Genomic DNA, 21771 nt, shown 5'->3' with positions numbered 1-21771 from the left:
GAGGGTGCAATTCTGGCTCTATTGAAATCAATGGCAAAAATCCCACTGACGTCAAAGGGGCTTGGATTTCACTCCGAGGCCCAGATTCAAAGACTCCCACTGACTTCAGTTGTCTTAGAATCAGGGCCTGAAATCCTCAAGAGGAAAAAGATGTATTCTGCAGCTCAATCTTCCACAGTTCAAACACACGCAGTTAGTGGTGACAGTTCAGTTTTGTAAGTTTGCCACTCCCTCTTGACTTGTGCATTTGTGCAGCCCGCTAGGACTCCTGCCACCAGGGCAACAGTCAGTGGCAGTTTGCTTTGCTTGTGACCATTTCATTGCTAACTTTAATTTTTAAAGCAGACTGGCTCAGCAGATGATTTGTCAGTAACTCAGACTAATGTCTGAATCAAGAAATTTTCAGATCTGATGTGCAGAGGAATTTTAATGTATTGAAAAGCATACATTGCATATTGCACTTGCAATGGTTGGATCCACACAATACAACATGTAGATTAAATGAATTCCTAAATTTAGTTCATTAAGACATAAAGCACTGTAACCTTAACAGACATCTTCATTGAACTTTTGTTTTTGTCACAAATATTGCTGCCTGGTCTTGCATTATTCAATTCCACTTAATTGTAATAATTATTGTTAGAGCCTTTCTCTAAATTATGATAGCATTCGTGTTTTAAAAATAAGTTAACATATCAGAAATTTATTATATTCATTGCAAACCCCTAAATAAAACAGCCTGCTATATGCTGGACTTGGTTTCTAAGAAAAAGCATCATTCAATTAGGATAAATCAATGCCAAATGATCATGCAAATCAACACAACAATCTGATTTAAATTTAAGTGACAGAACATAAATTTAGCAGGCCCAATGTTGCTTAAAATGTTACATATGTCTTTTAAAAAAATGCAATTAACTTTCATTTGTCTGGCAACAAACAACACTGCACATACTTTTTGCTACCAACCTGAGTAATAAAAATAGAGGCCATCTCGGTGTGTTTGTGGGAGTTTCAGACACAGTTCCTAACAGTTTCCTTTACACAGTGTTAGGAAGGCTTATCACATACATTGACCACCCCTTTTTAATGGTGCTTTTTGGTGACAATGGAATGGAATCCTTGATGCATGGCAATAACTGAGTGCACCTTGGCTTGGGGAAGAATTCTGAGATTCCAACAGATGTAAACATTGATTGTACAATCTTTTAAGGTAGGGATTTTTGGGGGAATGGAGAGGGGGAAGAGGATTGGTCACTTGTAAAAATTAAGAATTCCCAGTGCAGTGTTTTTGGGAAAATGTTGCCTCAGTCATGCTTTGTACAGATTAATTTGTAAGTGGGTAAAATTAGAACTCAGAACCAGATGGCCGGTGTTTTCTTTTTTTAAAACCAAATTCTGCCTGTCAATGTGGAGTGAGTGAGAAAGTGGCCATCGCTTGAGTGAAATAACTTGGATATTGCTCTCTGATGAAGGAGGCCAGTTAATCAACCAAAAAAGGACGTTCAGATAAGATGGTGGGAGTCTCTGATGTAAACGTACGAACAGCTAGAAAATCCGGAGTTAAGGCTGCAAATCTATTCTTAACGCCCCCTGGTGCTAGCAATAGTCCAGCGCATACCCGCTATGTTAGACCAGGCACACAGCCACAGTCCCTAAACACGGAGACGAGCGTGCCAGGCTTTGTGGGTCAGTTCCCGATCTGCTGAGTGGGGATTAACCCCCCGACAGACCCAGACACCCCGGGCCGCTCGCGTACATTTCCCAGGCGCTGCCCTAGGGGCACTGAACTGTGGGTGGTCGCACAGGGCCTGCAGCCCGCTCACTGCCCTATATAGTCACAGCAGCTACCTGCTGGCTCCCAGCCCTGCCCGGGGCGCTGCCTTATTGGCGCACGTGTCCGAGGGAGGAAAATGAAGGGGAACCGCTCAGCCCAGTCACTGCCACGACCCGCGCCAGCGAAGCCCCCAACCCTACGTGAGAACATGGGGTGGGGAGCGGGCTCCGCCGGGCGGTGCTGCCGGCTGCTCGGGCTGCTCCTGTGTCTCAGCAGCGGGCTCCAGCCTGCAGGTAAAGGAGGGATCCCGGGTCCCATAAGGCGGGGGAGGATCGGGTCCAACTTCGGCTGCCCCTTGGCAAAGAGGGTATAGGGGCAGGGTCACTGGGGTCTGCGGATTCTCCCAGACCAGGGTCCTGGTCCTCCCCACCCCCGAATACTCGCCTGGAGGGGGAGCTGGAGTGGGGGTGGGACGGGGTCTGTCTGGGGGGGCAGGGGTGACACTTCTGGCATCCCAAGACTGAAGCTGGTTCCTTAGTCCCAGGTCTTTATTCCAAAGGCCATCAAAAGTCACTGCTGTAGGCTTCTAGTTTTAGAAATTTCGCCAGACTAAATGCTCTTGTATGTTGTAACAATATATATTCGACCAAGACCCCCAATCCCACATGGTGTAATGGCCTCTCACTTGCAATAAGTAACTGATGTCTGAGGGTGTATAACTGACAAATAACTTGACACATGCCTGCAACTATTAATCTGTTCTGCGGTAGATGGCACATGCCACTCCCTGACCTGAAGCTTTACTTCTGTGCAACATGCTGTATATATCACCCCCACCCAATTTTCCAATTTGCAAATGCTGCTCGAGTAAGGAATCGGCTTTGAATAGCTGTGAGAAAATAATTGGCACGCCAAGGGCCTCATCCTTATGACCATTAGGCTGTTCCGAAGTAACTGGCACATGCCATTCCCTGACACACAGCTTTATTTCTGGTCCCTTCCTTCCTTTCTTATTCAAAGAGCATTAGCAAACTGCAAGGGGGGTTGGGCTATGGGGCGGCAGCAGTTAGCCCAGAAATATCACCTGGGGTCAGAAAGTGGCATGTACCAGCTCCTTCAGAACAGTTTAACAGTCTCCTCTCATTGACAGCAAAAGGTGCATACAGCCTTTAACAGCAGAAAGGTTAATTTGACACATATTCTCTATAAAGCTTCACTCCAAGCTGTAATATGTGAGCAAACCTAAACATAGTGCCAATAGTATGGAATAAATATTCTACCCCAGGAAACGATTTCATATCTAAGAGACATCCTATTGGGAAAAACCTTAAGAGTTAGAGCTGAGAAGCTCTCAGCTGAACTATTTTTAAGCCACAGATGGATTGTAGCCACTCAGGCTAGACAGTCACTAAAAATAGACATGTAAAAGGGAAGTACTATGCCAGCTATTCCTGGTGGACCAAATCCTCAAGGCTGGTTATTCAGTAACAGTGGATAGGGTAACCCCCCACTGCCACATAAACTGGCCATGAATTGGGCAGATTGATCCTCAGGACAGTAGGCTCAGTGTGGAACCGTCGCACCTCTTCTTCACAGAAGCAAGTTGAAGAAAAGGAGCTCACCTAAATCCTGACTTCTCAGATCAGCTCACAATAATCCAGTGCCTCTCCCTTACTTGGCCAGCAGGATCCCACAGCCACTCCTATGGGAAGGGGGATGGAGAATTCCTGTATTCCAAAAGATTTTTCTTTTTCTTTTGTTTTTCAATGCCCTTTTAATTGTCCACCTGACCTTATCACCTCCCCTGGTTGCCACTTTCAGTGCTGTCAGCTGAAAATGCTGCATTCAGGGAGCACAGTCCTTCTAAAGTTCCTCTGGGGACAGTGGGAAGAGAGAAGAAACCAACCCCCAACCCCCCATCATGGCACTAGGAGTATGTAGTGCCTCCCCACCACTTCAGGAACCATGAATTCTGTCCCCAGAATTCTACCCCCAGGGGTAGGGGGTGGGATGTATAAGTAGGGGCATAGCGAGCAGATCGAGGGACGTGATCGTTCCCCTCTATTCGACACTGGTGAGGCCTCATCTGGAGTACTGTGTCCAGTTTTGGGCCCCACACTACAAGAAGGATGTGGATAAATTGGAGAGAGTCCAGCGAAGGGCAACAAAAATGATTAGGGGTCTAGAGCACATGACTTATGAGGAGAGGCTGAGGGAGCTGGGATTGTTTAGTCTGCAGAAGAGAAGAATGAGGGGGGATTTGATAGCTGCTTTCAACTACCTGAAAGGGGGTTCCAAAGAGGATGGCTCTAGACTGTTCTCAATGGTAGCAGATGACAGAACGAGGAGTAATGGTCTCAAGTTGCAATGGGGGATGTTTAGATTGGATATTAGGAAAAACTTTTTCACTAAGAGGGTGGTGAAACACTGGAATGCGTTACCTAGGGAGGTGGTAGATTCTCCTTCCTTAGAGGTTTTTAAGGTCAGGCTTGACAAAGCCCTGGCTGGGATGATTTAACTGGGAATTGGTCCTGCTTCGAGCAGGGGGTTGGACTAGATGACCTTCTGGGGTCCCTTCCAACCCTGATATTCTATGATTCTATGATTCTATGATTTGGTCACCCATTAGGGAGGAGTTTCCCCCTCCATATCCGATGAAGTTGCCTCCGTGACTGTAGAGCCCAATTTTGCTGCATAGGTATGGTGGGTGGGTTCCCCACTGCTTGAGGAATCTGCAGTAACAATTAAATTCTTGAGACCACCATCAGACCTCCTATGGTCTGTATAGGTCTTCTCAATGCAATGAGTATAGTAAGGAAGTGATACAACCTTTACTCTATCCCCTGATAATCTTCCTCAGCCTCAGCACATGCCATCTTGTGTCATCTCTCCACCTGAGGGAGTGTTATACAAGGATTCCTGAAGCTCCTGGTATGTGAGCAGTATGAGTCTGAGCTCAGGAAGCTGAAAATGAATAACTTTAAACCATGTGTGAATGCCCAACACTTAGGGGGAGCCCACAAATTTGAGAGGCTGAGGTCACAGTTCTCATCATTATTGAGTGATGCTGCATTACACCGTCCTGTGTGTACGGAACATGGCAAATGGAAAATAGGGACGAGCAGAAATGTACCTAAATGGAGACCTAAAGTGTCCCCAAGCAGGCCCATAGGCAGCCAAGCAAGAAAATGTGCATACGGTGCCATTTCTTTTACTGTGATCACTTAGATTTGCCAAAGATTGAGATCATTATCGGGATCCTGGAGTTGTTTCCTGGGTATTTTGAAACACCCAGTGAAATTCTGAGTAATTTCCAAAGATAGATTCATAGAATCATAGACTTTAAGGTCAGAAGAGACCATTATGATCGTCTAGTCTGACCTCCTGCACAACGCAGGCCACAGAATCTCACCCACCCACTCCTGTAACAAACCCCTGACCTATGTCTGAGCTATTGAAGCCCTCAAATTATGGTTTAAAGACTTCAAGGTGCAGAGAATCCTCCAGCAAGTGATCCGTGCCCCACGCTGCAGAGGAAGGCAAAAAACCCTCAGGGCCTCTGCCAATCTGCCCTGGGGGAAAATTCCTTCCCGACCCCAAATATGGCGATCAGCTAAACCCTGAGCATGTGGGCAAGACTCAACAGCCAGACACCCAGGAAAGAATTATCTATAGAAACTCAGATCCCACCCTATCTAGCGTCCCATCAGAGGCCATTGGGCATATTTACCACTAATACTCAAAGATCAATTAATTGCCAAAATTAGGCTATCCCATCATACCATAAACTTATCAAGCTTAGTCATGAAGCCAGATATGTCTTTTGCCTCCACTGCTTCCCTTGGAAGGCTGTTCCAGAACTTCACTCCTCTGATGGTAAGAAACCTTCGTCTAATTTCAAGTCTAAACTTCCTGATGGCCAGTTTATATCCATTTGTTCTTGTGTCCACATTGGTACTGAGCTTAAATAATTCCTCTCCATCTCTGGTATTTATCCGTTTGATATATTTGGAGAGAGAGCAATCATATCTCCCCTCAGCCTTCTTTTGGTTAGGCTAAACAAGCCAAGCTCTTTGAGTCTCCTTTCATAAAACAGGTTTTCCATTCCTCGGATCATGCTAGTAGCCCTTCTCTGTATCTGTTCCAGTTTGAATTCATCCTTCTTAAACATGGGAGACCAGAACTGCACACAGTATTCCAGATGAGGTCTCACCAATGCCTTGTATAATGGTACTAACACCTCCTTATCTCTACTGGAAATACCTTGCAGGATTCATCCCAAGACTGCGTTAGCTTTTTTCATGGCCATATCACATTGGCAGTTCAGTGTCATCCTGTGATCAACCAGTACTCTGAGTTCCTTCTCCCCCTCTTTTACTTCCAAGTGATGCGTCCCCAGTTTACCCTAAATGCATGACCTTGCACGTTTCACTATTAAATTTCATCCTATTACTATTACTCCAGTTTACAAGGTCATCCAGATCTTCCTGTATGATATCCTGGTCCCTCTCTGTATTGGCAATACCTCCCAGCTTCGTGTCATCCGCAAACTTTATTAGCACATTCCCACTTTTTGTGCCAAGGTCAGTAATAAAAAGATTAAATAAGATTGGTCCCAAAACCGATCCCTGAGGAACTCCACTAGTAACCTCCTTCCAGCCTGACAGTATGACCCGTTGTAGTCTCCCCTTTAACCAGTTCCTTATTCACCTTTCAATTTTCATATTGATCCCCACCTTTTCCAATGTAGTAAATAATTCCCCATGTAGAACTGTATCAGATGTCTTACTGAAATCGAGGTAAATAAGATCCACTGCATTTCCTTTGTCTAAAAAATCAGTTACCTTCTCAAAGAAGGAGATCAGGTTGGTTTGGCACGATCTACCTTTTGTAAAACCATGTTGTATTTTGTCCCAATTACCATTTACCTCAATGTCCTTTACTTTCTCCTTCAAAATTTTTTCCAAGACCTTGCATACTACAGATGTCAAACTAACAGGCCTGTAGTTACCCGGATCAAATTTTTTTCCTTTCTTAAAAATAGGAACTATGTTAGCAATTCTTCAGTCATACGGTACAACCCCTGAGTTTACAGATTCATTAAAAATTCTTGCTAATGGGCTTTCAATTTCATGTGTCAGTTCCTTTAATATTCTTGGATGAAGATTATCTGTGCCCCCCGATTTAGTCCCATTAAGATGTTCGAGTTTGGCTTCTACCTCGGATGTGGTAATATCTACCTCCATATCCTCATTCCCATTTGTCATCCTACCATTATCCCTAAGATCCTCATTCCTCAGTCTTTAATGAGGCTAAAGTATTTGTTTAGATATTGGGCCATACCTAAATTATCCTTAACCTCCACTCCATCCTCAGCGTTTAGCGGTCCCACTTCTTCTTTCCTTGTTTTCTTCTTATTTATATGGCTATAGAACTTTTTACTATTGGTTTTAATTCCCTGTGCAAGGTCCAACTCTACATGGCTTTTGGCCTTTCTCACTTTATCCCTACATGTTCTGACCTCAATAAGGTAGCTTTCCTTGTTGATCCCTCCCATCTTCCACTCCTTGTAGGCTTTCTGCTTTTTCTTAATCACCTCTCTGAGATGCTTGCTCATCCAGCTTGGTCTACAACTCCTGCCTATGAGTTTTTTCCCCTTTCTTGGGATGCAGGGTTCTGATAGTTTCTGCAACCTTGACTTGAACTAATTCCAGGCCTCCTCTGCCTTAGTAGATCCACAGGTTCTTCAGTCCAATGCACTTCCCTAACTAATTTCCTTAATTTTTTAAAGTTAGCCCTTTTGAAATCAAAAACCCTAATCACAGATCTATTATTGTTTATCCTTCCATTTAGTTTGAACTGAATTAGCTCATGATCGCTCGAACCAAGCTTGTCCCCTACAACCATTTCTTCTATGAGGTCCTCACTACTCACCAAAACCAAATCTAAAATGGCATCCCCTCTTGTTGGTTCACAACTCTTGGTGAAGGAATCCATGAGCTATTGCATCCAGGAAAATCTGAGCCCTATCATTATTACTGGCACTTGTCCTCCAGTCTATGTCTGGGAAGTTAAAAACTGCCATGATCAAACAATTCCCATTAGTATTTACTTTGTTAAAAACATTAAAGACGTCTCTATCCATATCCAAATCAGATCTCGGTGGTCTATAGCACACCCCAAGCACTATCCCAAGGGAGGATCTAGTACAGGGGTGGGGAAACTATGGCCCGCGGGCCAGATCTGGCCCCTCAGGGCTTTGGATCCGGCACGCGGGATTGCCTCCCGTGGTGCCGCAGCTCCCGTGCCACTCTCAGAAGTGGCTGGCACCACGTCCCTGCAGCTTCATGGGGCGGGGGGCAGAGGGCTTCGTGCATTGCCCTTGCCTCCAGGCACCGTCCCCCACAGCTCCCATTGTCTGGGAACAGGGAACCGCAGCCAATGGGAGCTTCGGGGGAGGTACCTGGAGGCGTGGCAGGGGCAGCACGCGGAGCCCTGTGCCCCCTCTCCCCCAGAGGCCGCACAGGGACGTGGTGCTGGCTGCTTCCTGGAACGGTGCGGCATGGCGTGGGGCCAGGGCAGGCATGCAGGGAGCCTGCCCTGGCCCCGGTGCGTGCTGCTGCCACCCTGGAACCGCTTTAGGTAAGCGGCACCAGGCCAGAGCCTGAACCCCTTCTGCACCCTACCCCACAACTCCCTGCCTGCATCTCACACCTCTCCTGCACCTCAACTCCCTGTCCTGAGCCTCCTGTCGCACCCCACACCCCCCCTGAACCCCAACCCCCTGCCCTGAGCTCCCTCCTGCTCTCTGTACCCCTCTTGCACCCCAACCCCCTTCCCTGAGCCCCCTCATATACCCCACACCCCTCCTCTGCCCCAATCCCTTTCCCTGAGCCTGTTCCTGCACTCCGCACCCCTCCTGCACCCCAACCCTCTTCCCTGAGCCCCCTCATATACCCCGCACCCCTCCTCTGCCCCAATCCCTTTCCCTGAGCCTGTTCCTGCACACCGCACCCCCCCACACACACCCCGCACTCCGTTCCACATCCCAACCCTCTGCCCCAGCCCTGCATACAATTTCCCCACCCAGATGTGGCCCTCAGCCCAAAAAGTTTGCCCACCCCGGCTCTAGTAGCTTTCTTCCCCAATGTGATTTTTGCGCAGACAGACTGTCTTATTCATTCCATCGCTTCTTATTTCTTTATAGTCTACCTCATCATCGATATACAATGCTACTCCACCACCTTTGCCTTTATTTCTGTCTTTCCTGAACAGCACATACCCTTCAATACCTGCACTCCAGTCATGACTACTATTCCACCATGTTTTTGTTATCCCTATAATATCTGGTTTCACTTCCTGCACCAATAGCTCTAGTTCCTCCATTTTGTTACCTAGGCTCCTCACATTCATGTACAAACATCTTAATTTTTGCTCTTTGGCTTTGCTCACATTCTTTACCCAATTAGGCACAGACATTCTATCGCCAGTATCACCTGTTAGACTGGTATCTACACTACCCTTCCTCCTTATGTCCATTTTCCTACCCATGGCAGTATCCTTTCTTACTTCATTTTCTTCCCTCTCAATGTTAAAATCTGGCGTGGAGATTACCTGGACATCTCCCAACCATCTCCCCCAAATTCCTAGTTTAAAGCTCTCTTAATCAGTTGTGCCAGCTTCCATCCTAGAAGTCTATTTCCCTCCCTACTCAGGTGAAGTCCATCCCGAGAGAAAAGTCCTCTGTCCATGAATGCTTCCCAGTGGCATACATCCCAAAGCTCTCCATTTGCCTGAGTCATCATGATCTTGTCACACCTTTGTTGCCTTTCTCTAGGAACAGGCAGAATCCCACTGAAGATCACCTCGATTTCCTTAAGCATCGATTTCCTTAAGCATCTTCCCCAGCCTGGCATAGTCTCCCTTGATATGTTCCAGCGAGAATCTAGCCATATCATTTGTTCCCACATGACGGATAATCAGTGGATTATTTCCCGCTCCCGTTAGGATCCTCTTCAGCCTCAGGTCCACATCCTGTATTTTAGCACCCAGCAGACAGCACACCCTTCTGTTCTCTGGATCAGCTCTGGTTACAGGCCTGTCTATTTTTCTCAGTAAGGAGTCCCCAGTCACATAGATCTGCCTTTTCCTGGAGATGGTGCAATTCTCCGGTCTACCCCCTATTCCCTCTGGCTGCAAGTCCTCTCAATTCCTATTGTCCTTTGCAATCCTCTGCAACCCATCCTGTATCCTCCTGGGGCTCACATTTGGTGTTGTTATCTCCATTGACTCTTCCCCTCTTCCTGTAGGACTAGCTGCTCTTCTCTTCTTCCTTGCCCTCTCACCATCGGTGACCACCTGCTGTGCCCCTTCTTCATTTTCCAACTCCGCAAACCTGTTCCTGAGCTCTATTTCGCCTTCACTAGCATGTCTTTTCCTCTGTCTGGTTCTCTTAGTCACATGTTTCCACTGTCCACTTTCCTTACCCAGCAGTCTTCCCTCAGAGTTCTTTGGTCCATCTGCAAGTCTGAGCTGTTCCCTTCAACCTCCTCATGTCTTTGCTCCATCGTCCGCTCGAACCCCCTTCTAAACCTGCATCTCCAGCGTTTCCACCTGCATCTCCAATTCTCGGATCTTTTCTTCCATCAGTTCTATCAGATTTTTACAAAAATTCTATCTGTATTAATTATTAATTTGTCTTTCTCCTCAAGGGGAAGGAGAAGAAATAGGTGATGATGTGTCCCTCTCCCCAGCAGTGATGGGGAGCCAGCAGGACAGTTTTTCCTTTAAAGGAGATGGACAAGTGACTCCTGGATTAGGGCACTAGTCTGGAACTCACCTGCATTAAATTCTGTGTGCCACCTTCCTACTTGGATGTGGGCAAGTCATTGAGTCTCTCTGTGCGTCACATCCCCATGTGTAAAATGGGGATAATAGCACTTCCCTACCTCACAAGGGTGCTGTGAGGATAAAATACATAAAAGAGTCTGAGGTGCTCAGCTATTATGGTAATAGGGTCCACATAAATACTTGGGATGGATGGATGGATAGAATGCACATTTCCCTTCCTTTAGGTGCTGCTGTAGTTCTACCACAAAGCTCCAGTGTATAACATGTAATATGCAGTGTATGCACTGCTAAAGTCCCTCCTGCACTGTAGTTCCCAAGAGCCAGGGCCACCCAACTAGCCTGTGTTATCTCTATTATTTCATTCAAATAAAAGCAAAGATTGTTATTTATAAAGCCATTAACAATTTAGGAAGGAAAGCTTTCATTAGATTACCATAGAGACAGTTTATAAAGGATTATGGGTGCGGAAACAGGCTACTAAAAAACTGCATGATCCTTGAGCCAATAATAACTCCTTTAAAAGGAACCTTTAGGATGTATTTCTTCAAATATACATTTTCTGTTTTTGAAGAAACTCTCCAAGTGCTGATGGGAAGCACCCCACAAATAGTGTCACTGAATGATAACATCTCCATACCATGCAATCTCTCTGGGTACAATACAGCAGAACTGGATATCAAGAACATGGGAGTTACCTGGTATCTTAAGACTCCAAGGGCAGACCAAGAAGAAAAAGTATTCACATTTCATGCTGGAGCGCATATTTCCCATAGAAATGGGGCCAGTATGTCTGACAATGACCTGAGAAGAGGAAATGCTGCACTCTCTCTCCCACAGATACAGTTTAAGGAAGCAGGAATATATAGGTGCTATGTTATTGTCGCTCCTTCTGATGCTCATGGAACATCTGTTTTAGAGGTAGTTGGTAAGTGACTTTATTGTACCATTTATTTTATACTGCATTACCTGGGGACCTGAAGGCAGAAGATTAGAGTCCATCTTAGTGGTACCAGTTTCCCCACCCCTCTGAGCCTCTGTGGGGATGGGGTGGGGGTGTGAATTGCATTATATCAGTGGAATAGCCAAGGCACCTGGGTAAACTGTACTAACAGTTATGGTGATGGTGTGGTGAGCCCAGCCGTCTGCAGGAGATTGTATATGGGCATTAGCAGTCTTCATCAGGCTAATGTGTTTGGGGTTTAGTCTGGTATTTTTCATCTCTCTCTCCATCATAGTTGCCTTTAAAAGGGCACAGTCCCTATTCCTTATTCACTGTCACTTTCCTTGCCACAAGCAGAGAAGACTGCAGTTCATTTTCCCCTGCAACCTCTCCATAGTTGTATCAGTCTAAATATTCCCCTTCCATGAATTTTTTGCAGGTGAGGGGAAAATATGGACCTAAATAGCCTGTTTGTCATAATCTCTAAGGTTTTGTCCAGGTAAGGTTTTCCATTATCCAATCCTCAGACTTGCAGTGGCATTTTCAATATCCAGACATGCTCTAAATCTGAGAAACTCTATTAATTTCATAGATACTTATTTACAAAGAGCAGAAAATAATAAAACTACTAAAGTCCTAATGATCATAAATGCTATTTATCTTCTAAAGAATATTCACTCTTGTGATCTTGTGATCATGTTTCTGGGAAAAAATGACTCGATTAGCAAAAAACAAAAACAAAACAAAAAACCCCACTTCTGCAATGAACATTAAACATTGCACATATCAAACATTTAGGAAAGGTGTACATTCAGGGTACATAAACACTGTTAAAGAGCCAGAATATCCCTGATGATGATGATGAAACTGTTCAGGAAGGACAGGCAGGGCAGAAAAGGTGGGGAAGTTGCATTGTATGTAAGGGAGCAGTATGACTGCTCAGAGCTCCGATATGAAACTGCAGAAAAACCTGAGTGTCTCTGGATTAAGTTTAGAAGCGTGAGCAACAAGGGTGATGTCGTGGTGGGAATCTGCTATAGACCACCGGACCAGGGGGATGAGGTGGACGAGGCTTTCTTCCGGCAACTAACGGAATTTACTAGATCGCAGGCCCTGGTTCTTATGGGAGACTTCAATCACTCTGATATCTGCTGGGAGAGCAATACAGTGGTGCACAGACAATCCAGGAAGTTTTTGGAAAGGGTAGGGGACAATTTCCTGGTGCAAGTGCTGGAGGAACCAACTAGGGGCAGAGCTCTTCTTGACCTGCTGCTCACAAACCGGGAAGAATTAATAGGGGAAGCAAAAGTGGATGGGAACCTGGGAGGCAGTGACCATGAGATGATCAGGTTCAGGATCCTGACACAGGGAAGAAAGGAGAGCTGCAGAATACGGACCCTGGACTTCAGAAAAGCAGACTTTGACAACCTCAGGGAACTGATGGGCAGGATCCCCTGGGAGAATAACATGAGGGGGAAAGAAGTCCAGGAGAGCTGGCTGTATTTTAAAGAATCCTTATTGAGGTTACAGAGACAAAACATCCCGACGTGTAGAAAGAACAGTAAATATGGCAGGCAACCAGCTTGGCTTAACAGTGAAATCCTTGCTGATCTTAAACACAAAAAAGAAGCTTACAAGAAATGGAAGATTGGACAAATGACCAGGGAAGAGTATAAAAATATTTCTCAGGCATGCAGGAGTGAAATCAGGAAGGCCAAATCACACCTGGAGTTGCAGCTAGCAAGAGATGTTAAGAGTAACAAGAAGGGTTTCTTCAGGTATGTTAGCAGCAAGAAGAAACTCAAGGAAAGTGTGGGCCCCTTACTGAATGAGGGAGGCAACCTAGTGACAGAGGATGTGGAAAAAGCTAATGTACTCCGTGCTTTTTTTGCCTCTGTCTTCATGAACAAGGTCAGCTCCCAGACTGCTGCACTGGGCAGCACCGCATGGGGAGGAGGTGACCAGCCCTCTGTGGAGAAAGAAGTGGTTCGGGACTATTTAGAAAAGCTGGACGAGCACAAGTCCATGGGGCCGGATGCGCTGCATCCGAGAGTGCTAAAGGAGTTGGCGGATGTGATTGCAGAGCCATTGGCCATTATCTTTGAAAACTCATGGTGATCAGGGGAGGTCTCGGATGACTGGAAAAAGGCTTATGTAGTGCCCATCTTTAAAAAAGGGAAGAAGGAGGATCCTGGGAACTACAGGCCAGTCAGCCTCACCTCAGTGCCTAGAAAAATCATGGAGCAGGTCCTCAAGGAATCAATTCTGAAGCACTTAGAGGAGAGGAAAGTGATCAGGAACAGTCAGCATGGAATCACCAAGGGCAAGTCATGCCTGACTAATCTAATTGGCTTCTATGACGAGATAACTGGCTCTGTGGATGAGGGAAAAGCAATGGACGTGGTGTTCCTTGACTTTAGCAAAGCTTTTGACATGGTCTCCCACAGTATTCTTGCCTGCAAGTTAAAGACGTGTGGGCTGGATGAATGGACTATAAAGGTGGATAGAAAGCTGGCTAGATTGTCGGGCTCAACGGGCAGTGATCAATGGCTCCATGTCTAGTTGGCAGCCGGTCCCAAGTGGAGTACCCCAAGGGTCGGTCCTCGGGCTGGTTTTGTTCAATATCTTCATTAATCATCTGGAGGATGGTGTGGATTGCACCCTCAGCAAGTTTGCAGATGACACTAAACTGGGAGGAGAGGTAGCTACGCTGGAGGGTAGGGATAGGATACAGAGGGCCCTAGACAAATTAGAGGATTGGGCCAAAAGAAATCTGATGAGGTTCAACAAGGACAAATGCAGAGTCCTGCACTTGGGACGGAAGAATCCCATGCACCGCTACAGACTATGGACCGAATGGCTAGGCAGCAGTTCTGCAGAAAAGGACCTAGGGGTTACAGTGGACGAGAAGCTGGATATGAGTCAACAGTGTGCCGTTGTTGCCAAGAAGGCCAATGGCATTTTGGGATGTGTAAGTAGGGGCATTGCCAGCAGATCGAGGGACGTGATCGTTCCCCTCTATTCAACATTGGTGAGGCCTCATCTGGAGCAGTGTGTCCAGTTTTGGGCCCCACACTACAAGAAGGATGTGGAAAAATTGGAAAACATCCAGCGGAGGGCAACAAAAATGATTAGGGGACTGGAACACATAACTTATGAGGAGAGGCTGAGGGAACTGGGATTGTTTAGTCTGTGGAAGAGAAGAATGAGGGGGGATTTGATAGCTGCTTTCAACTACCTGAAAGGGGTTCCAAAGAGGATGGATCTAGACTGTTCTCAGTGGTCGCAGATGACAGAACAAGCAGTAATGGTCTCAAGTTGCAGTGGGGAAGGTTTAGGTTGGATATTAGGAAAAACGTTTTCACTAGGAGGGTGGTGAAACACTGGAATGCGTTACCTAGGGAGGTGGTGGAATCTCCTTCCTTAGAAATTTTTAAGGTCAGGCTTGAGAAAGCCCAGGCTGGGATGATTTAGTTGGGGATTGGTCCTGCTTTGAGCAGGGGGTTGGACTAGATGACCTCCTGAGGTCCCTTCCAACCCTGATATTCTATGATTCTATGATAGTAATATAACCTTTATCTCCAAACAGCTCAACCGGAAGTCAGCCTGTCTCCAAAGGAAGTTACAATAGAAAGCAACAAGGAGAAGACCCTCTCGTGTGAAGTCAATAAGTTCTACCCAAATTTGGTTGATATTAAGTGGATGAAGGTATCAAAGAATAACCAGGACAGTAGCGTAGCAGCAGAGGATATCCGCACAGGAGCCTCTGTGGAAAATGAAGATGGCACATTTAATGTCACTAGCATACTAAGGCTGCAACCGTCTTTGCAAGATAATGGAAATGTCTATAGATGTATTGTGAGTCACAAAACATTTCCAGCCAAGTTACTTCTCAATAGCACCTTGACTGTCACAGGTATCCACCCCCTTTAGGTTCTTATCTCTTTTCTCTTTTATATATCATGTGTTCCGGAATGCTGTGGCTAGACTTCTTTTGAAGGAATTTGAACCGTGTCAACCTTATGCTGTCCCAGCAGTGCAGTGACACCAGGTGTCATTTGAAATAGACAGCAGGCCAGGAGAGCTGGCCATGCATTGACATTCAGAACAATTGGCTTGCTGACATGTCAGCTAGAATGGGAGTGGGAGGAGTGGCAGAGAAGCCAAGGAGAGTCAGTTCAGTGAAAAGAAGGGGCTGAAATGTGGTGGCAACATGTCACAGGTCTGACCTTTCGATATCAGGGCTTTTCTGGGTGCACCATTTTAGTGCCATATATTTGTGTTGGTAAGATTGTGTGACACATGCCACATTTTAGGGCCTCTCTGAGCTAATTGAGTTGATCCACAGGTATGTTTTACAAAAGCCTGTTTTGACCCTACATTTTATTATCCTCATTCTATAGAATGTTGTTAATATTTAAGTTTTTAAGTGGGCATTTTGATACCCTTAATGCTGTCTACTTATAGGGAAAGCATTTTGAAGCTGTGATTTGATACAACACAATGTGCCTGGCAGTTATTCTGTGCTTTCTTTAGTAGTGTAGTGGCTAGTAGAAGTTTTGCTCCTACTTTGACTTGCTTATGACATCAATTTCAAATACTCAGCCAGAAAAATAACCAGTTAATCACTTACTGTGAAAGTGTAGGTGCAGTCCACTAAATTTGTTTTTTTAATACGAACAAGCATAGAATCAGAATTTTCTTTATTTTTTTCATTCACAGCCCCCAAGGCAGATTTGAGCAGTATAATTGGAGCAGTCATTGGAACAATAATAGCCTGTATTATTGTGCTCGGTTTGGGTACTTTCGTGTACTGTAGGTGTTTGAAGAAAAGTAAGTAGTTTTAAAGATGCGCTGTGCTAAGGATATCTTAATGGCAACTTAGTAGCTCTTGTGAATGCTTGAATTCTGAGCCTTAACACTACTAACAATAATCAAAACAAACTAACAATAATCAAACCTTAGAATGTTCATTATCCACTCACCCATTAAGTGAAGGTTAGTCACATCTCCCAAGAGCCGTGCACACCACGCTTTTGCTCCCTTGCTTATGAAAAAAACATTGTTTGATAAATATGTCAGGTGCCTCTGAAGCCCTTTAGGAAAAATTGGGGTCATATTGTATGTGACTAGAACATTTTAAACAACCTGGAACATGATAGCTATCAATTCGGAGAAATGACAGGCTTGGTAAGAAATGCTCTGCTTTCATATACTGTCACATAAGGATTTGCTCTTAAAGTTGCCTTTTATTGGTTTAGTAGCAGGAAATTCTTCCACACAAACACAGCATCAATAGTAACTGGAACTAACTTAAAGTGACAGGTTTCAGAGTAGCAGCTGTGTTAGTCTGTATCCGCAAAAAGAAAAGGAGTACTTGTGGCACCTTAGAGACTAGTAAATTTATTTGAGCATAAGCTTTCGTGAGCTACAGCTCACTTCATCGGATGAAGTGAGCTGTAGCTCACGAAAGCTTATGCTCAAATAAATTTACTAGTCTCTAAGGTACCACAAGTACTCCTTTTCTTTTTACGAATACAGACTAACACGGCTGTTACTCTGAAACCTTCTCCCTTTGTGTGTGTGAGAGTCAGTGTTTTTTCTGCACAGTTACACTAACAAAAATGGATCATCATACTGTTAAGAGTTACCATCCGATGAAGTGAGGTGTAGCTCACGAAAGCTCATGCTCAAATAAACTGGTTAGTCTCTAAGGTGCCACAAGTACTCCTTTTCTTTTTACAAAGGGAGAAGTAACTCTTGCCCAAATCACTGCCTTCGTGAGAGAGATTCATGTAACAGACTGAAAAGTCAGAGGCTGTAAATAGCTGACCATATAGTCACTTATCTGCCAAGAACTGTGGATAAGAAAGAAAAAAAAACAATTGGGGGATTTGAATCAAGGGAACTCAACTGGATGGTTTATCAGTACAAAAAATTAAAATATAAAATATGGCAGCATTGGCAAACATAAGTACATAAAACATTTAAGTACATCAGCAGCAGGAAGCCTGCTAAACAACCAGTGGGGCCACTGGACGATCAAGGTGCTAAAGGAGCACTCAAGGACGATAAGGCCATTGTGAAGAAACTAAATGAATTCTTTGCATCGGTCTTCATGGCTGAGGATGTGAGGGAGATTCCCAAATCTGAGCCATTCTTTTTAGGTGTCAGATCTAAAGAATTGTCCCAGATTGAGGTGTCATTAGAGAAGGTTTTGGAACAAATTGATAAATTAAACAGCAATAAGTCACCAGGACCAGATGGTGTTCACCCAAGAGTTCTGAAGGAACTCAAATGTGAAATTGCAGAACTACTAACTGTAGTCTGTAACCTATCATTTAAATCAGCTTCTATACCAGATGACTGGAGGATAGCTAATGTGACGCCAATTTTTAAAAAGGGCTCCAGAGGTGATCCCGACAATTACAGGCCTGTAAGCCTGACTTCAGTACTGGGCAAACTGGTTGAAACTATAATAAAGAACAATATTGTCAGACATATAGATGAACATAATTTGTTGGGGAAGAATCAACATGGTTTTTGTAAAGGGAAATCATGCCTCACCAATCTACTAGAATTCTTTGAGGGGCTCAACAAGCATGTGAACCAAGGGGATCCAATGGATATAGTGTACTTAGATTTTCAGAAAGCCTTTGACAAGGTCCCTCACCAAAGGCTCTTACGCAAAGTAAGCTGCCACGGGATAAGAGGGAAGGTGCTTTCACGGATTGGTAACAGGTTAAAAGATAGGAAACAAAGGGTAGGTATAAATGGTCAGTTTTCAGAATGGGGAGAGGTAAATAGTGGTGTCCCCCAGGGGTCTGTTCTGGGACCAGTCCTATTCAACATATTCATAAATGATCTGGGAAAAGGGGTAAACCGTGAGGTGGCAAAATTTGCAGATGATAAAAAATTACTGAAGATAGCTAAGGGCCAGACAGACTGCGAAGAGCTACAAAAGGATCTCTCAAAACTGGGTGACTGGGCAACAAAATGTCGATTCAATGTTGACAAATGCAAAGTAATGCACATTGAAAAGCATAATCCCAGCTATACATATAAAATGATGGGGTCTAAATTAGCTGTTACCACTCTAGAAAGAGATCTTGGAGTCATTGTGGATAGTTCTCTGAAAACTTCCACTCAATGTGCAGCAGCAGTCAAGAAAGCAAACAGAATGCTGGGAATAATTAAGAAAGGGATAGATAATAGGACAGAAAATATCATGTTGCCTCTATATAAATCCATGGTATGCCCACATCTTAAATAATGTGTGCATATGAGGTTGCCCCATCTCAAAAAAGATATTTTGAAATTGGAAAAGGTTCAGAAAAGGGCAACAAAAATGATTAGGGGTATGGAATGGCTTCCGTATGAGGAGAGATTAATAAGATTGGGACTTTTCAGCTTGGAAAAGAGAGGGCTAAGGGGAGACATGATTGAGGTCTATAAAATCATGACTGGTGTAGAGACAGTAGATAAGGAAGTGTTGCTTACTACTTCTCATAACACAAGAACTAGGGGTCACCAAATGAAATTAATAGGCAGCAGGTTTAAAACAAAAGGAAGGATTTCTTCACACAACGCACAGTCAACCTGTGGAACTCCTTGCCAGAGGATGTTATGGTCTTGGCCTTCACAACAGGGTTCAAAAAAGAACTAGATAAATTAATGGAGGATAGGTCCATCAATGGCTATTAGCCAGGATGGGCAGGAATGGTGTCCCTAGCTTCTGTTTGCCAGAAACTGGGAATGAGTGACAGGGGATGGATCACTGCATGATTACCTGTTCTGTTCATTCCCTCTGGGTCACCTGGCACTGGTCACTGTTGGAAGACAGGATACTGGGTTAGATGGGCCTTTGATCTGATCAGTAGGGCCATTCTTCTATTCTTATGTAATTGATTTTGATACGTTTTTAGTGTATTGAAATACAGTGTAATGTTATGCTGCAGAGATAGGAAAAATTTCAGTTAATTTTTTCACTTGTCTTTCTTCATAATGTGGTGCACCAAGCAACTAATTTACATATTTTTCCTTGCAGTTCCACCTGTGACGTGACACTCCATATTAATTGTAGAAATATGTCTACGATATGAATAGGGCATAACTAAGACATATATTATGCAAGATGACTCATGTAAGGTATAATTGAAAAGGTTATGATTTACTGAATGTGATTATACAATTTGTATGCATGTATCATTTCTGTATCTGGGGTTAGGAATATTGACTATGTAACAATTACAACCGTGGTTATACTTGGAGACGCCCACCAGAGAGTAAGCAATCACACTTGATGGACCATTAGGAAAAGACAATGAGTCTTTAAAGATGTGGATCTCCCATCTTCTGGGAGTTCCTTCCTGTGGACGTGGCAAATAAACCTGGTTTCAGAGTTGCTTTGACACTGCTAGGTCACTGGGTAATGTCACCTGGTACAGAGTACCACCTTGGACACTGCTGGTACTTTTCCACTGGAGACAAAGGCTTCCCGCCTTATGTAAATTCTATTTAAGGCAGGGGAGTAAGACAAACAGGACTTTTCTCCATTGCCTTCCTGCCCAAGAAGAAAGACTGCTGAAAGTATCTGAAGAGACAGAGGAACTGAGCTGAGGGCAAGGCAATGGCTGAGTCCAGGCTGAGACAAGGGGTCCAGTCTGTAAAGAGAAATAACTGGAACTCTAAGCTACAGAAACTCTGCCACTTGCCTAAAACAACATTTAGGGTGAGAAATTACATTTTGTAACCTTTCAGAGTGGTAGCCGTGTTAGTCTGTATCAGCAAAAAGAACGAGGAGTACTTGTGGCACCTTAGAGACTAACACATTTATTTGGGCATATTTTGTATCCTGTTTCTTGAGTGTATTAAGCTTCGTTTGCGTGTTTGGTTTTATTTGCTCAGTAATTGCCTTGTTCTGTTTGCTATCCCTTATAGTCACTTAAAATTTACGTTTTGAAGTTAATAAACTTATTTCTTGTTTATAACATAACCCAGTTTGTGCAATTCATATTGGGGGGGGGGGGGGGCGGGGGCAAGAAGCTGTGCATATCTCTCTCCACATTGAGGGAGGGGGCGATTTTTATGAGCTTACACTGTACATATTTCTCTCTACAGCGCAAGACAATATTATTTTGGGTTTACACCCCAAAAGGGATGTGCATGTGAGTGCTGGATATAATCCCTGAGCTGCGTCTTCCCACACAGAGCTGGCTGCATTCTGTGTCTCCAGCTTGGTGTGGCCTTACCTGTGTGTGTGCCAGAGAAGGCTTGAGAGCCTGGCACAGCAAGAACAGGGTGAGGAAATCCAGGCTGGTGGAAAGGGTGGGCTCAGTGGGACTCCAGCACATCAAGTGGCATCCCGGACATGGGGTCCAACCCATCACACCACTGACAATCAGGGCTGGCCTTACCATGAGGTGAACTAAGGTGGCCACCTCAGGTGCCAGACTTGGGAGGAGGTGAGGCACCACTAGGACCCAGAGTTTCAAAGTTTTGGCCCAAGCGAGGGGGCATGGGGGTGTCATGTGAGCTCCCCGCCTCAGGTGCCAAAATGTTGTGGGCCGGCCCTGTCGACAATAATACCATTAGTAAGGAATGCGGAAATGAAGCATTTGGAAGATGCTTTTTTGCATTGCCAGATTTCAGGCTTTCGTACAAAACCCTTAACTGTAGCCTTTTTTCTAAAAAAGTATCAACAAGAACAAAAGGAGAAATGTACTCTTGGAACAGTGAAAAGGGTGCCCTTGAAGGAGATGGGGAAAGTGCTGCTCTCCTAACTACGTCAAAGAATTTTCAGTTTCAGATACATTTGAAGTCACTAGGTAATGGCACTTTCGAAGTTCCATGCACTATTCATGTATCTTCAGACGTGCATGAGCTTGACGAGGCAGAGCGCTCTCTTGAGGTGACACATAAGGCGCTTCAGCAATGTCGTGCTGTTCAGTCAAGAACGCTGACAGTCATAGGTAAGCAAAGTGCTTTCGAGTATGTGAAGCAGTTGGTTTAGCTTCTGCAAGTGCAGTAGGTTTCCTGTTGACAGGTTCATAGCTGGCATTACAATAAAACATTTATCAAAATGAATATTGGGTCTCGCTCCACACAGCAAATCCGCATGGTGGGAAATTCAGGCAGCAATTTATTTTTTTGCTTCAGGGTATTGAGGCTGGGTGTTTTTTTCTGAGGGTAAGAGCCATTTGCT

At 44.7% G+C, this 21771-nt stretch overlaps 1 protein-coding gene across 1 annotated transcript; it reads left to right on the top strand.

Annotated features, from left to right (window-relative positions):
- Window positions 1–1926: 1926 nt before the first annotated feature.
- Window positions 1927–20307, top strand: NCR3LG1 (natural killer cell cytotoxicity receptor 3 ligand 1). The gene is made up of 5 exons (XM_007057126.3): window positions 1927–2070; window positions 11199–11552; window positions 15157–15483; window positions 16290–16400; window positions 19615–20307. The coding sequence occupies exons 1-5, from the start codon at window positions 1986–1988 to the stop codon at window positions 19629–19631; spliced, it is 894 nt and encodes a 297-aa protein (XP_007057188.3). The 5' UTR covers window positions 1927–1985; the 3' UTR covers window positions 19632–20307.
- The last annotated feature ends 1464 nt before the right edge of the window (window positions 20308–21771 follow it).

The sequence above is a fragment of the Chelonia mydas genome, chromosome 6 (genome assembly GCF_015237465.2).
Source record: "Chelonia mydas isolate rCheMyd1 chromosome 6, rCheMyd1.pri.v2, whole genome shotgun sequence".
NCBI lineage: Eukaryota > Metazoa > Chordata > Testudines > Cheloniidae > Chelonia > Chelonia mydas.
The sequence above is the reverse complement of the archived record's forward strand: the minus strand, read 5'-3'. Positions and strand labels throughout refer to the sequence as shown.

Coding starts and splice junctions, on each gene's coding strand:
- NCR3LG1 (XM_007057126.3), top strand. CDS start 1,986: ATGGGGTGGGGAGCGGGCTCCGCCGGGCGGTGCTGCCGGCTGCTCGGG. Junction 2,071..11,198: donor CAGCGGGCTCCAGCCTGCAG/GTAAAGGAGGGA, acceptor CTGTTTTTGAAG/AAACTCTCCAAGTGCTGATG. Junction 15,484..16,289: donor TAGCACCTTGACTGTCACAG/GTATCCACCCCC, acceptor TTTCATTCACAG/CCCCCAAGGCAGATTTGAGC.